Source organism: Cotesia typhae, unplaced genomic scaffold (genome assembly GCF_013202065.1).
Source record: "Cotesia typhae breed Kobodo isofemale line unplaced genomic scaffold, CoteBio_Ctyphae contig_37, whole genome shotgun sequence".
Taxonomy (NCBI): Eukaryota; Metazoa; Arthropoda; class Insecta; order Hymenoptera; family Braconidae; genus Cotesia; species Cotesia typhae.
In genome coordinates, this window is record NW_027423745.1 from 152,704 (window position 1) to 169,119 (window position 16,416).

Genomic DNA, 16,416 nt, shown 5'->3' on the forward strand with positions numbered 1-16,416 from the left:
TTTTATTGTACTCAGAAGATGATTGATCAAGGCTTGTCAAGGAAGTTATTAATTGAATTTCGAAAGTTATAAGTATAATTGACATTTAGTTGTAAGACTTTCTGGTAGTGCCGGCGTAGGTAAGAGGGTCTCACAATTAATTTAGTTTGTAAGTTAATTCTTGAAATTTGTTAAACTTTACCATTGAATTCAAAAATAATTTTATTTATTTGAATAATTTTCTCAGACTTATTTACAGCCCTCTCGAACGTCTCACAATCTTGTCTTCCCCCTCTCATGCTTTCCCGGTTCCTGGGACACTATGTATAAAATCCCAGTGGCACCAATTTGAAAGAGAAAAGGAGTGATCAACTGGACCCGAGCTAAACACCCTGGTTACACACTGATTAGGACTAAAAACAAATACACAGCTTTAAATTTGAACAAGTATTCTTTCTCAACAATGCCGCCAGAGCGTGCAAACAAAACTGATTAAACGATAGCACTTAGGTGGCAAATGTTTTGTACAAAAATCTAGTGAAATTCTGGCACTCCGATCGATGAAAATTATTTCCTTTTTTACCAACTGATTGACACCGACATTTTAAGTATCTTTTTGTAAGTTATTGACAGTGAACGACTGTTTATGCTTTGATATTTGATGTCGACAGTTGAATATTATTAAACTTGTCATAGTTATCATTTTGTAGTGAGAAGAAAACATCTTGAATAATAAATAAAGCAATAGATACAAACAATCACAGCTATCTGACAATCGCCTATATGAAAATTTCAATCTACTACGTTTTAGGCATACTAGGCGTGGCTATGATGTAAGCTGACGAGTCTGTGTCATTGTCTATGCGAATCTTACCATTACTACATTTGAAATATATTAGAAAATTAATCGCCGATAAGCTTATTGATCGTAGATTCTACTGATGTGAAATTAAACTTTTCAAGGTATGATTTATATTTGATTTAGTCACCATAGATCTTACGAGATCATTCGATCTTTAAGTGACAAGAATTTTGTAATTACTAACCTGAGTTAGGATCATACACAGGTGTACAACCATCATCTTCATCGTCTCCCATACAGCCACTTCCAGCACCAGAAAAAATAAGATCATCGATGAGTCCTGGTAGTCCTGATGCTGGAGTCTAAAAATCAATCAATTCATGTGAGATAATACTTAATTCGAATTTAGTTGTTAGATATGATAAAACACTCTATTCATTATCGTTGCAATAGTATACGACAGTTGATAAACATGAAGTTGTATTTCAATTATCGATTTAAATGGTCTTAGTAAGACAAAAAAAAATCAAATTTATTTTAATTATTTAAAAAACCTTTCGGTTTTTATTTATGGTGTCACGTAACAGTTTTTCAAAAGTTTTAAAATCCCTCTCTTACTTTTCAGGTAGATTTCATTAAAAATCTAACTATTGGATTTGTCCTCAAGGCCAAGTTTTCACCTGATTTTGCTATCATATGTTATAAATAGTCAAGTAGGTCCCAAAAATAACATTAGATGAAAAATTTATGTGTATATATATATATATATATATATATATATATATATATATATATATATATATATATATATATATATATATATTGTAACAGGGTAAATTACCCTAAATCGATAAGTCGCCAGAGATCGATAATTAGTCGACTCAGCACTGGCGCGCCCCGATCTTCGGGGTTTTCCGTTTAGTAATTAAGAGAAGGGGGGGGGTGGATTGGGTAAGTGCTCGGGAGTCGGAGAGTGACAAAATCAGAAGAGGTTTGATAGTCAGCCGCACCGGTCACTACTCAACAAAGCAGCAGGTAATTATTTTTTCGCACGTGAATTTTCGGAACGCTGCGATGATTTTTTAAGATTGTCTTTCCAATCTTTTAGACAAGGTTTCTAACGTTAGTTCTGTTACAGGAAAAACTGAACTTAGAGTGAGGACAATTCCCCGGAGTGAAAAAGAATCTAACAACCGGTACCTGGAGGACTCACTACGGTAGACAGACATCGTGGACGTAGTAAGACAATTACCCAGCTACATTATTTCATTCCGTGGGTGGAAAATAGACCGCGGTTTGTACTCGGTCTATCATTCCTCTTCTTTTCTTAAATTTTATTCAATAATTAAATCGTAGAACATTTGCTAGTTTTTGGATTAGTGATTTTCATGGGGGTTTATACCCGAGGATCACTTAATCGACCTTGCGGGGGAAAGTTTTAATATCTAAAAGTTTTCAATCAATTAACTAACATCTAAGAAAATTCATTAAACTAATTTTTCAATAATTAACTGAGTAAAATTGATTGATCCTTGTCATTGAGAAAATTAGACAAATTTTTATTCGTGGAATTTTCGTCAATCGTCAGTTGTGTGTCGCATAAATTCCAATACCCAAGGTCAAGCAAAGACTTGACTAGCGAATGTTCTAGCAATTAAATCTGACTATTTCGACTCGTGTCGAATTTTTATAATTGATAAAATGATCAGAAAATTGTTGACAATATTTTATATTAAGAATTAATTACTAAGAATGTTTTATATTAAGAAAAGTATTAATTGTGAAGAATATTATCGTAAGAATTTATTATTGAAAAACAATACCGATCAAGGAAAATTATTAAGAAGGTTATATTAGGAAATTTTTATCGAAATTATTATATTATAAATTATTTTAACAACTATAATTTAAGTAAATTTTGGGGATTAAGTCCGTAAAGTAATTAAATTAAAATGAATGACACTTGATAATTGTCAGCGTGGATATTAAGTCTAAGTAATCAGTGATATTGAGTCAAGGTCAACACGAAAAAAAGTTTAGTAAGAAATTGGTCATTATATAGGAATTTTCGTTTCACCGATAGCAAATGATTGAGTAAAATAAAAGTAAATTGTAATTAATTTAAAATCATTTTTAAAATAAAAAAATAAATTATTTAAGCGAAGTGTGGGTTATGTGTGTGAAGAATTGAACGGGTTATGCGTGATAGAGAGTGTTAATAGTGTTAAGTTCGGTAGTCCGGTGGACTTAATTTTAAGTGTGGAGTTAGTTTGTTGTTAGTCCGGTGGACTTATAGTTTTAAGTTTAGCTCTAAGACAGGTGTGGGAGACCGTTTGTTCGAAAAAGCCCAATTAGTTCTAAGACAGGTGTGGGAGACCGTTTGTTCGAAAAAGCCCAATTAGTTCTAAGACAGGTGTGGGAGACCGTTTGTTCGAAAAAGCCCAATTAGTTCTAAGACAGGTGTAGGAGACCGTTTGTTCGAAAAAGCCCGTCTAGTCATCGTATCGTCAAATTGGAGGTTCGTTTGTAAATATCGTTTATTTCGCAGTTGTTCTCCGCTTCGTTAGATTATAAGTGTGTGTGTGAGCGCTAAAAATTGTTAAGTTTGATAAATTTTTATTGTTAATAAAACTGATCAGATTGTTAATTAAATTTTTATTATTTAACAGCACCTTCCTCCACTCTCTCTACCCTAAGATAAGTTTTCTCAGCTCTGGACCGGTTCCAGGAACCGTGATTAATAATCCTGGTGGCGCCCTGATAATTTTTATTGTTGTTAGTTTTGTTTAGTTAAATTAAAAATTGATTAGGGGCCAACCTGAGCAGGTAAAACTGTTACAATATATATATATATATATATATATATATATATATATATATATATATATATATATATATATATATATATATATATATATTATGACACTGGCGTCGACAGCGCCGAAGAGGTCCACCTAAAGTTTGGCTTACCTGGTTCGTAGATTGTTGGGCGCCAGGAACTTCTGTTCCACGGTTCGGTGGTTCACGTTCGATCGTCGTTGGGCGGCGGGTCGAGGCCGAAGAGATTCAAAAGTTTATACGGAGCGAGCAAGGAAATTGATTCGGAATAATAATTAAATAAAATAAAATAAAATAAAAATAAAGAGAGAGAAAAAAAAATAAATGCGCAGGAACGATTACGAGTCACTTTATTTATTTAATAATTAAAGAGGTCGAATAACAATCGCAAGTTCAATTAAAAAAAAAATAACAAAAAGAACGAATAAGATCAATACGAAAAAAAAAATCTTCATAAATAATTCATTGTTCAATAATTTCGTGAAATCGCCAAAATAATAAAGCCAATCGGAATTGGGACCGCAGTCGATCGCAAACAAGGAAACAAAAATTAATTTTCTTGCACGCCAGACAATAAACCAAATCGACAATAGTTTCGCAGACAAAGAAATAAAAAAAAATTCCTTAGTGAAAAGCAACAATAAAAATTATGTTTATCCGTTCTTCTCTTAACAACAAATTTGCGCAGGTCTCTAAAAAAATTTTAATCGTTCGCCCTTCTCGTCTTAACAACAATTCGTGAATTTATTAACAAAACAAAATAAAAATAAAAAAAATAATTGTTTCGCTTGTCTCGTCGTAGCTACAAATTAGAGGTTTATTAATAATAATAAAGGAATTATTTGTTCGCCTTGTTCGTATTAACAACAATTTACAAATTTAACAATAATAAAAAAATTATTTGTTTCGCCGTGTTCGTCTTAACAACAAATCATGAATTTATCCACAATGATAACAAAACGAATAGTACCAAATAAATTTATCAATGGGATCGCTCTGCAATAAATCGATTATCGATCGTACAATATCCCTCAGTTACCCTTCGCGGCGGATAACAGGACCGTCGGTAACTGTTGTTACTCGTCAGGCAATACGCGGGAACAAAGCTCGAGGAATAGTGCCTAGTGTCGCTCTTAGATGGCCCTCACGTCGAGCCAATTTTTTTTACGGCAGGTAATCTCAAACTTTACCACACAAATCGACAACGGTACACAATATTCATTAACAACGTATTACAAAAAAAGATTTGGCACCAGGCACCTGGTTGACGTCACCTCGAAGCCGGAATTCAACAGCAATTGTTGAATGTCGGTACACAGTTAACTTCGGACTTAATTCCGAATCGTAATTAATTATTAATTCAACAACAAAAAAAAATTAAGTAAGCACTTATCGCTTAGAATTCGGATTAATCGCGGATCGCGGTGAAGTCACCCAGGTACACTAACAAACTGCGACCGCACTTACCCCGTTCAGTCGACTTCTCGGCACGGTGTGAAAAAATCTAGGAAGTCGGTATCGGCTGTGCTGACGGCGGCAAAGGTCCTCGGCGATGGCGTTCTCCACGGAATTGGCGTTGTCAGAAGACCAAAAAAAAAAACAACTTTTGATCTCGTCCTTGACTGTCTGGTGTACGGCAATGACACAATACAATTAACTTCGGCGGGATGGACACTCTCACTTTACAAAAATAATTAAATTTAACAACAAAGCGGCTTAATTTGCAATGTAATGAGTATTTCCGAATTTCGATTAGCAACAAAAATTTTTTTCAGCGTATCAAAGGGGCTTGGCAAAGGGATCAGAATTGCATTCCTTTCTCTTTCGTTTTCCAGCAACATGTGGTTTTTCTCTAGCGCAGCAAAAAAACTGCGCGTCCAATCAGCCGTTGTCGGATAAATTCCCATGGTCGATGGTTGGTCGATTTCCCACTTTAGTCCTTCCTTCGGCGTTCAGGTGGAGCCTCGATGTGCTCCCGTCGCTTCAACGTCCAGTCGTTCGTAAATTCCGATTCCGGGTTTCCCTCGTTGATCGTTGTCACTTCCAGATGTCTCCCTGGTCGTTGATTGCGAACTGAACTGCGGGCTCGCCCGTTCGCTTTTCTCATTCGCTCTCTCTCTCACACTCTATAAAATACATCGTGAATTGTCGGACGCATCCATCCATACTTAATATAGTTTTAATTTCTTTGGCGCGGTTCGGCTTAATGTTTACCTCGAGCTTCGCATTCTGATTGGAAACCACTTGGGGCGACACAGGCTCGTCGAATCTCAGGATTCCATCAGTTTAGCCAACACTCAAGACTAAATAATACTCAAACAAAATAATCTCTATTTTGAAATCTAGATGGGAAAATTTCCCATGTCACAATATATATATATATATATATATATATATATATATATATATATATATATATATTGTTATATCTGGCCAAATTTTTATATATTTTTCCTATCGATGGGAAAATTTTCATAAAATCCCAAGTAAAGCCGATAAGAACTTTATCTTTCTTAATGGGTAAAAAAACCCAGAACCATAAAATATATTAGTAATGTTATTTCAAAAGTACTTGGGTTATTTGCTTTAAAATGCCTACACAAATAGCCTAATGCATTTTACTATCTCTAATATTTTTATCACTATAATCCAAAAAGGTTCTTAGATAACATAAAACCTTGGACCCCAAACGATCCATAAACCATTAAAAGTAAATTAGTTTGGGAATAATGGGTTATGATCGTTTGAGGTATTTTTTGTAATCTTTTATAATGTAAAATTCGTTACTTATTTAGTTAACATTAGTTAAAAGAAAATCCAATGTTTAAATGTACAGGGCTGCAATACTGTCACGTGTACACCAAATGAGGATAAGATAATAAACTAACAACTTAAATAAAATAACAAATTAATAAATAAATAAAATAACAAATTAATGAATTAATAAAGCAACAAATTAATGAATTTATAAACTAAAATACATTCGACATATTAATATTTATTATAATATGTCATTTTCAAACTTGTTAATTATAACAGTTAAAAATTAATAATTAATAACAATTATAAAAACCAATAATATATTTGTTAACTGTAGTAATAAATAATAGAACCAATAAGAAAAATTTGTTAATACGTAAACATTATTATAAGTACTAAAACGTTGAAGATTGTTAATAACAATTAACATAGAGATAATTATTTTTAGCTAAATAATTATTTAAACATATAATTTGTGACGTGGGAAATTTTCCCCACTAAAAATTTCGCATTAGATTTATTTTCTTGAAAATTAGTTAGTTTAGTTGGTCAAGCTGATGGATGGCGGAGATTCGACGCGCCTGTGTCGCCCCAAGAGTTGCCGGCCAGAATGCGAAGCTCGAGGTAACAGTAAGCCGAACCACGCCAAATTATAACGTAGTTTACTAGGCAATTTACTAGGTAATAAACTATGTAATCGAGAGAGTGAGTGAGCGAGAGAGTGAATGAGACAAGCGACCGGGCGAACCCTCAGTTCAGTTCGCAACCAACTACCCGGGAGACATCTGGGAGGGTCAACGATCAACGAGGGAAACCCGGCATCGGAACTGACCAATGACAGGACGTTGAATCACTGGGAGCACACCAGGGCCCCACCTGAACGCCGAAAAGAATACTAGATTGAGTATCGACCAACCATCGACGATGGAAATTTATCGAAGACTGCTGATTGGACGCGCAGCGTGGTAGCTGTGCTAGCGAAAAGCCACAGATTGCTGGCACAACGGAAAAGCCGGCAATTCTGAGCCGGCCACTGACACGAGTGTTGATTTTTCTTTTTGTTGTAAAAATTTTTTTGTCACGTTGCGAAAGCAAAACGACAAGTTTTTTTGTAATTTTTACGTGAATTCAGCCGCGCCTTGGCGAATTACTCAATTGTACGAGTTGCTTTTATTTGTGAGCCGATCGAACCGAGGTTAGAACTTCTCTCGGGAGTTATTTTATTTGTCAATCGACAAAGGTCGAGAACGAACGAACGTTTTGGTCCTTTTCCATCGACGGAATTTCCGAGACGCCATCGCCGAGAACCTCTGCCGCCGTCAGCCACGCCGTCACTTTCTGCTGGAGTCACATCTTCACCAGGAAGTCGATTGAACTGGGGTAAGTGCGGTCGCAGTTATTACTACACCTGGTTGATGTCACCGAGTCCGTACTTAATTCGAGGTCGGAGAGGTCGGACCTGTCCGATTTAGAAGTATAATTAATTATTAAGTTTTGTTTTGATTTTTTTTTCGATTATTGATGAAGTTTTGTGAAATTGCACACTTTTGAGACGCAATTTTTTTTATTGACGTCAGCCAGGTATTCGGTGCCAAAAAAAAAAAATTGTAATCCGTGTAAGGAATGTTGTGTATTTTGTCGATTTAGTATATCAAAATTTGAGAATGCAGGCCGAATAAAATTGGCGAATCAAGGGCCATCTACGAGCGTAGTTATTAATCATACCTCGAGCTTTGTCCCGCGTGTTGCCCGACGGGTAACCAGAGTTACCAATAGTTCATTTACCCGCCGGAATTGATAACTGATTGATTGATTGTGACATCAATAGTCAAACGACGACAAATCGATGCTATTGATAAATTCGACAGTAACATAAACCACGAACCAGTTAGAAATATTTTTTTTATTAAAAAATTTTATTAAAAAGAAAAAAAAAATTTTTGGTTACTTGTCTATTACGAAGGGACGCCAAGACGTTTATTTTTGTTAATTTTACTTTATTTAATTTTTGAAACGATCAAAATTCGGTTGCCACGATAATTCGATAATTTTTTTTTGGTATTGTTAAATCCGGAAAATTTGTTGCTAGGAAGAAAATACGAAACAGTACATTTTTTTTGTTGTTGATTTTTTTTTTTTTTTTTTCTTTTTTTTTTTTTTTTATTTAAAAAATTGTTATTACGAAAACGGGCTACGACCATAATAGTTGTTTTTTCTTAAATTCGAAATTTGTTGTTACGAGACAACCAGCGAAACAATTGTTTTTTTTTGTTGTTAATTTTTTTTTGTACTTATCATTTGTTGTAAAGATAGTAAAGCGAGGTCACATATTTTCCTTACTTCGAAATTTTGATTGTCATTGAATAAACACGAACTCATTATTTATAATTTCGATCGTATTCAGATTTTTTTTTTTGTTCATTGCACAGTCCCCGCGCATTACTGATTTCTTTGGTGGTCTCAATTTGTTTGTTATCCCCTTCGACAAAATATTCCGCATCGATTTTCCTCTTCGCTCCACGAACTCTAGAATCTCTTCGACGTTGACCTGCCGCCCGACGACGATCAATTGCTGAATCCGAACCGTGGAACGTCAAGTTCCTGGCGCCCAACAAGCGACGAACCAGGTAAGCCAACATTTAGGTGGAACTCCCCGGTGCTGTCGACGCCAGCCCGTGAAGAAAAACCCATTATAAATTATTATTATTAAAAAAATGTTAGTTTGTGTATGGGTGTGCACACAGACAAGCTAGCATCAGGGCAGTCCTTTACCTGCCCAAAATAATTACGGAGTAGGGATGATACCCTGAAAACTGACCCTGATTGGGAAATGCTGTGCCCCAACCCAAGGCCCAAGAGGTGGAGCCTTAATTAGGGAACACTTATATAACTAAGAGTTCGTTACTTTGTCTTCTAGTTCCAATATCAGTGCAGTCCCAGTTCAACTATTTCAACAGTTAGTTAACAGCTATTTGCTTTAAACGGTGGTCCATCAGTACCATTTTCAAGTATCAAATTTTTATAGTTACATTCAAGTATCCGCATACTTAGTTTTCTCCACGTACAGTAGGAAAACGTGTAACTGAGAACAACCGTTCACTTTCAATTCGAGTCGATACATTTTTCCCTGATTTCATTCAAGTGTCCGAACACTTTGATGAGGATCGTCAATCAAAGCAAAAAAGTTCTTTTTGACTTTGATATTCAATAAGTCCGCAAATGATGATCGTACAGGGAAATAAAGGAGGGTTCTGAAAACTGCACAATATTCTCTATAAGAAAATGTAAACTTCTTTTGGAAAAAAAATTTTTTTTGAATTGAAAACTCGGACTGAAAAAAAGATAAAAATTCACATAATTAAGGATATTTGGATAACTTGATATAACTTTGGATGAAATCGATAAACGAAGGATATCGTCGGTAATTTTCTAACCTTAAAGTGTCCTGTAAAATCCTTCAAAAATTCAAAGCGCTGCGTTTTTTTTTTTTTTTCATTGTGCCGCGAAGCTTCAAATTCTTTGTTTTTGCAAAAATCACCATTATGAGCAATTTCGTGATTTTTATTCATTTTTTCAATGAAAAAATTTTTTTTCTCTCTAAAATCATTATTTTTCCCATTAAAGAGATTGATTTTTTGAAAAAAAAAAATTTCAATTTTTTTTCAAAAATTTTTTTTTCGAAATTTTTTTTTTTATTTTTTCTTTTTAACGTCTTCAGAATGCTTCACGACAATCAGGTGGAAGTAACAGCTTCTATGGGAGTGAGTCAGTCTGTTGTCAGTCGTGCCTATGCCCGATTTAACGCGACTTAAAGTTACGATCTTTTTGACGCTCTTGAATTGACGCTCTCCCATAGATGTCGTTTTTTTCAAGTTTAACGCAGAAAATCCGCGTCAAGCGTCAGCATGACACCTTTAGACAGGATACGCCTTTTTTGGAAGGAAATCATTATTTTAAATAATGATTTTAATAAACTGAACCAAAGTCTTTTATACCGGGCATCAAAGCACTTGAAAAAAGTGTCAACTTTCAGTATCACTCGATGAGTGATCATCCTCCCAATAAAAACTATTAAGTAATTGAGTCTCAGATGCATCAGAAGCATCGATCTTACATTATACCTACCCGATTTCGATTCATGTGTTGAAAGTAGACCCTTTCCTTCGACCAACTCTTTTGCTACTCTTGATAAATTTGATGTCTTGATTCTCAGGTAATTTGGTTCTTATTTCTCAGGTAAAAACGATCAGTTTTAAATTCAATCCTGTAATTTTTTTTAAATTCATTTTCCTCAAGACTTCTGCAAGATTCTTGTCTATTGTTTTTCTTTACCAGCACATGTTTAATTTTTTTTTTCGCTTTCCGGGTGGAAAGTGGCAACTTTCATCCCGTTGCGCTATACGAAGTTGCCGCTTTCCGCTTTTGTCGGACAAAAAAATAGTATACATCCCTTAGGAAGTAAAAAAGAAAACCCCAGAGCACATATAATTAATGGCCGAGGCGAAGCCTCGGCCAACAATTACATGTGATCTGAGGCTTTTCTTATCTCCCTTCCCAAGGGGTGCATTAAACTATTTTCCAACGCCTATCTTTGCATTTTTCAGCATTATTGCCTTAATGTTTGTCATGGGATTTTAATTTAAATTCCCGCGTCATCGTCTCCCGGGCTGGTCACTGGGATGAGCGCCACTAGGATTCGCCACGTACTGGGCTTCAGCTCAGCTGGTCCCAGTACACCCAAGTACAACGTTTGGGAATTAAAACTTTGCGCTTGTTTAAAATATAGATTTAAATCATATTAATATGAAATCGACTAGGATTAAGCTTTTATAATTATTCTCTCAATATTGAACAGGTTGTCAGACGTCAATGGTGGCTGATTATGAATTATTTAATTTATAAAATTACTCATCGCAACTATTTTATTGCCGCGGAGCACGCATGCGCGGAACTGCGTCCGGAATTTCTGGAATATTCTCACGTAATTGATTTATGCTATGTAAAATTCAGGAATAATGCAAAGAGGTATTATTAAATTATTATATAGAGAGATATTAATTTATTTGATGCTAAATCCGTTGCCGGCGGGCCGGTCGTCGAGAGACTCATTACAACAAGCCCATAAAAGTCACTAATTTTGACATGCCTCGTGGCGCAGGAACACGAGGAAAAGTAGGGCCGCGGGGAGAAAGATCATTCCGGCGGTAGCACTTTGTAACGAGCACGTGGTTTATTTTTCTGATTTTCTAATAATTGTTATTTATACATCACGAGCCGTGATTATTTGAAAGAGTAATTTATTTAGTGTTGAAAAGTTACAGGCAACCAGTGATCAAGCTTTTTTCGCCGTGTGAGCTGTAATTGGGTGAGTCCCGGCATATTTTGGTTGCATTGTGTTCTCTCGGTGGTCATACCAACGGCAACGGTAAGAGTGTTTATTTGACTGTGACTCGACACGTGGTCGATCACAGCGTCTTGAATTTATCGGTTATCTTATGTATACACAGTATATAATTAATTATACGATTGAAATCAATATTTTTTGGTCAATATAATAATGCTCACCGTTGACATCGGTCATACATAAATATAGGTGTTATAAGTTGAACTTATTATTTGAATTTTGGATAGCCGTTGAGCAAGCGTACTGTTGTTATTATTATTTTATAGCACATTTAATAGAATAAGAATTCAAATAAAGCCAACGCTGGCGAAGCCGATAATAGATTCGGCACTTTTAATAAATATTGGTTCATGTCATAGCCCGTAAATGACATAGGGCCATTGTTTGCCATTAGTTTACCATTAAATAATCAATTTATGTCAGAAATACGTCCTTTATTTGAATCTTTTATAAATTTACTTGTCCAATAATTTGCTTGAATAAACACAAATCTGTCAATTTATTTATGATTTATAATTAGGTTAAGCATTTCGAATATTAAATATATTTTAATATTCAGATTTTATTTATTCAGTTACGACCACCGTGAGAATATTTATTTGTCTCTTTAATTTAACACGTCATATTTTACGCATACACATTTACTCTTCTTCCTCTCAATCCATCTTCCTATATTTCGTCTCAAAATCGACTTCTGAGAAGCCCTAATAGATCAAGGGTTCGTTATTCTTTCCTCATAAAAGAGTAACTGGCGTCCAACAGGGTTTCTAACCCAGCCTGTGTGTCAACGGGTGTATTGTTTGTTTTCTTGGGCGACCTGAACGAGGATGTTCGGGAGTTGAACACGCCACTGTTGGCTTTTGAGTAATTTTCTTGTTACATGTTGTTCATTTGTTAGTGAATTTAGCGTTTAAGATGCTATGGAAAAAGTTAAAAAGCTAAAAAATAAAAATCTTGGGTCCCAATTGATGTTGCACATTAACATATTTTTGCACTTTAACGCTGACACTTACCTAACCTCATCCTTGTTATCTTCTTAGCCACTATAACAATGCATTGTTGATTAGTGTTGACCAATAACTAAAATTATTTTTTTTGCCCTCCGGGCAGAAAGTAGCAACTTTCGCTCCGCTGCGCTAAGCAAAGCTGCCGCTTTCTGCCTTCATCGGACAAAAAAATAGTATACAACCCTTAGAAAGTAAAAAAAAAACTTAGACCACATCTTTGTTGACCTCAGCTTCGCCTCGGCCAACAATTGCATGTGATCTAAGGCTTTTCTTATTTTCTTCCCCAAGAAGTGGAATATACTAACCAACAGAAGTTTTCTCGGGCAAATACCAAACGGTTACACAACACGAGATTTGTTATAGATACGCTTCGAAACAGCTGACGCGTATGCCTTGCACACACTATGTCTGTGCGTCGATGCAAACTTATTGGTTGCCTTGAACCAATAAGCGCGTGCTGATGACTAGGTACATCGAATAACATGCGCGGTATGGATAACTGTTTAGACAATAGAGAGAGTGGTGACGAGAGAATTTTCAATTTTTATTCCGTCCAAATTCTATCCACTAAGTCCATACCGTCTGATGAGGAACTTAATCCAAGAAAAATTTTTTTAAACCGTGAAATTTGGGATGCAACAATATCTACGTCATCTCATAAGAGAAAAGTCACATAATCCTCAACTCACGCATAACAGGGCAGACAGCTTAATCTTTTGGTGCAGATACGATAAAAATTTAATTTCTATCTTCTGTAGGAGTGAAGGAATATAGATATTAGTTCAAAATTTACTGATCAGAAATTCTTAACCGTTTTCATTAGATCAGTAAGTGTCTATTACATCAGAAAATATAAACTACTAGCTGTTACCCGTCCGCTTCGCTGGGCATTTTATAGAATTGTATTTTAAGGTCCAAACTTGAAATTTAATTAAAGTATAGTTTTGACTTTCACAAATTTCAAATTTCATCAAATTAGCGCATACATTTTATCCATGTAATTATTCCAGCTAATATTCATTGTAACTAACAATGTGCAATCATTATAATGTTTGCGTGGCTTTTTTTCAAAAATGAATAAGAATTGACATGAAGAAAAAAATTTGAAATGAGAATTTGGAGTCTATAGGAGCTATAGCTTGAAAACTGAAAATGTTTAATGTTAACATCCATCTTTGCAAGCCCCTGTGAGATGAGCTATCGTAAAATTTGTTTGAAGATTATTTCTACATCTCTTACAGAAGATTCCTACCAAATTAGAAGTCGATAGGAGCTATAGTTTAAAAACGAGAATTTTTCATTGTTAACGCCCCCGCAACCTCCCTTGTGGGTGGAATTTCCTAAAATCCGTTCTTAGCTGACCTCTACTCCGCAAAAAGAATATTCCTGCTAAATTTCAAGTCTCTAGGTCTTATAGTTCCAGAAATATCGTGATGAGTGACTATATCTATAGAAAGTCTCCTATATATACAGGGTGTCTCTGAAGTGGCGGGAGTAATTGTTGGGGTCGATAGAGAAAAAAATACTGAATCGAAAGTTCCTGAGCCAAAAATTTTTTTGGGCCATAGAATTTGAGTTATGAATTAAAAACGATAGCCAATCAGAAGCGCGCTATTCGAGAAATGAAAATGAGCGGGGAAGTAGAGGAGACGCGAGAGTGAGATGCTGCAATAGCAGCTTACTCGCTCACACAAAGCCGAGCATGAGAGGGGATTGTGACGCTATGAGCCGAGTACGTAAGTGTGAATGAGTGGATGTATGAGGTCGCAAGCGGACGGCTTAATGTATGAGTGTGTGTCCGTGTATCGCAGCATTATTGGAGGCGTTGTAACGCTGAATTAAAGCTAACCGGGTACTCTAAGACAGAGGAAAAAATTTTAATTTTTATTTTTATTCGAAAATATTTAATAAAAAAAAATAAAAAGGCCCAAGATTTAACCAGACCCACAGAAACGGAGAGTAAATTTTTAATTCTCATTTATTTTGCTGGGGATTATTTTCAAATACAAAAAAAAAAAAAAGGCTAAGATTCAACTGGAATCCAAAAAGAGATGGATGAAAAAATTTTATTTTTATTTTTAATCAGCAAAATTATTTTTCTTTAAAAAAGAGCCCAATCTCGACTGGAGCAAGAAAAAATGATTGAAAAATTTTATTATTAATTTTCAATCAACAAAATTATTATAAAAAAATAAATGGGCCCAAGTCTCAACCGGACCCAAACAAACGGATAAAAATTTTTATTACTTACTTAATTTGCTGGAAATTATCTTTAAAAACGAAAAAATGCCCAAGACTCGATCGGATCCAAAAAATAACAGTACAAAAATTTTTCCTTATTTTCAATCAGCAAAATTGTTTCTTTTAAAAAAGGCCCAATCTCGACTGGAGCAAAAAAATGATTAAAAAATTTTATTATTAATTTTCAATCAACAAAATTATTTAAAAAAAAAAATAGTCCGCAGACTCAACCGGACCCAAACAAACAGATAGATAGTTTTAATTACTTATTTATTTTGATGAGAATTATTTTAAAAACGAAGAAAATCGCCCAAGACTCGACCGGACCCAAAAAAAAAAAATAAATTGAAAAATTTTGTTTTCATTTTCAATCAGCCAAATTAATTTCTTTTCGAAACAAGGCCCAATCTCAAACAGACTAAGAGAAACTAATTAAAAAATTTTATTTTTTATTATTAATCAAATATTATTTAAAAAAAGAAAATAAGCCACAGACTTAACCGGACTTAAACAAACGGATAGAAAATTTTTATTACTTACTTAATTTGCTGGAAATTATCTTTAAAAACGAAAAAAATGCCCAAGACTCCATCAGACCGAAAGGGAGATGAATAAAAAAATTTTACTATTCATTTTTAATCATCATAATTAACTTTTTTTATAATAAAAGGCTCAATTTCGACCGGACCCAGAAAAAATGATCCAAAAATTTTATTTTTTATTGTTGATCATCAAAACTAATTAAAAAAACAAATGAGGCCCTAGACTCAACTGGACCCAAACAAACGGATAAATAATTTTTATTACTTATTTATTTTGCAGGAAATTATTTTTGAAAACGATAAAAATGCCCTAGACTCGACCAGACCCGAAATAAAATAAATTGAAAATCTTTGTTTTTCTATTTTTAATCAGCAAAATTATTTTCCTTTGAAAAAGGGCCTGATCTCGACTGGAGCAGAAAAAATAATTGAAAAGTTTTATAATGAATTTTTAATCAACAAAATTTTTTAAAAAAGAAAATAGGCCCCAGACTTAACTGAACCCAAACAAACGGAAAGAAAACTTTTATTCCTGTTTTTTTGTTGGGAATTATTTTTCGAAACAAAAAAATTGCCCAAGACTCGACCGGACCCGAAAAAGATAAATCGAAAAATTTTATTTCTAAATATTAATTAACTAAATTATTAAGAAAAAAAAATAGACCCAAGACGCAGCAGGACCCAAATAAACGGATAGAAATTTTTTATTACTTGATCACCAAGATTAATTTTCCTTGAAAAGAAAGGCCCAATCTCAAACAGACTTCGAATAACTGATTGAAAAATTTTATTATCAATTATTAATTAACAACATTATTCTTAAAAAAAAATTAATAGGCCCCA

The 16,416-nt window shown here is 34.4% G+C and overlaps 1 protein-coding gene across 1 annotated transcript in view; it reads right to left on the reverse strand.

Moving 5' to 3' along the window:
- The window catches only part of LOC141526874 (neurexin 1-like), a 703,605-nt gene that overhangs the window by 130,858 nt on the left and 556,331 nt on the right, over positions 1-16,416 (reverse strand). Inside the window, exon 18 of the mRNA XM_074242012.1 lies at positions 1,026-1,143. Coding sequence (XP_074098113.1) covers positions 1,026-1,143 — 118 coding nt within the window. The remainder of the gene's footprint in view (positions 1-1,025; positions 1,144-16,416) is intronic.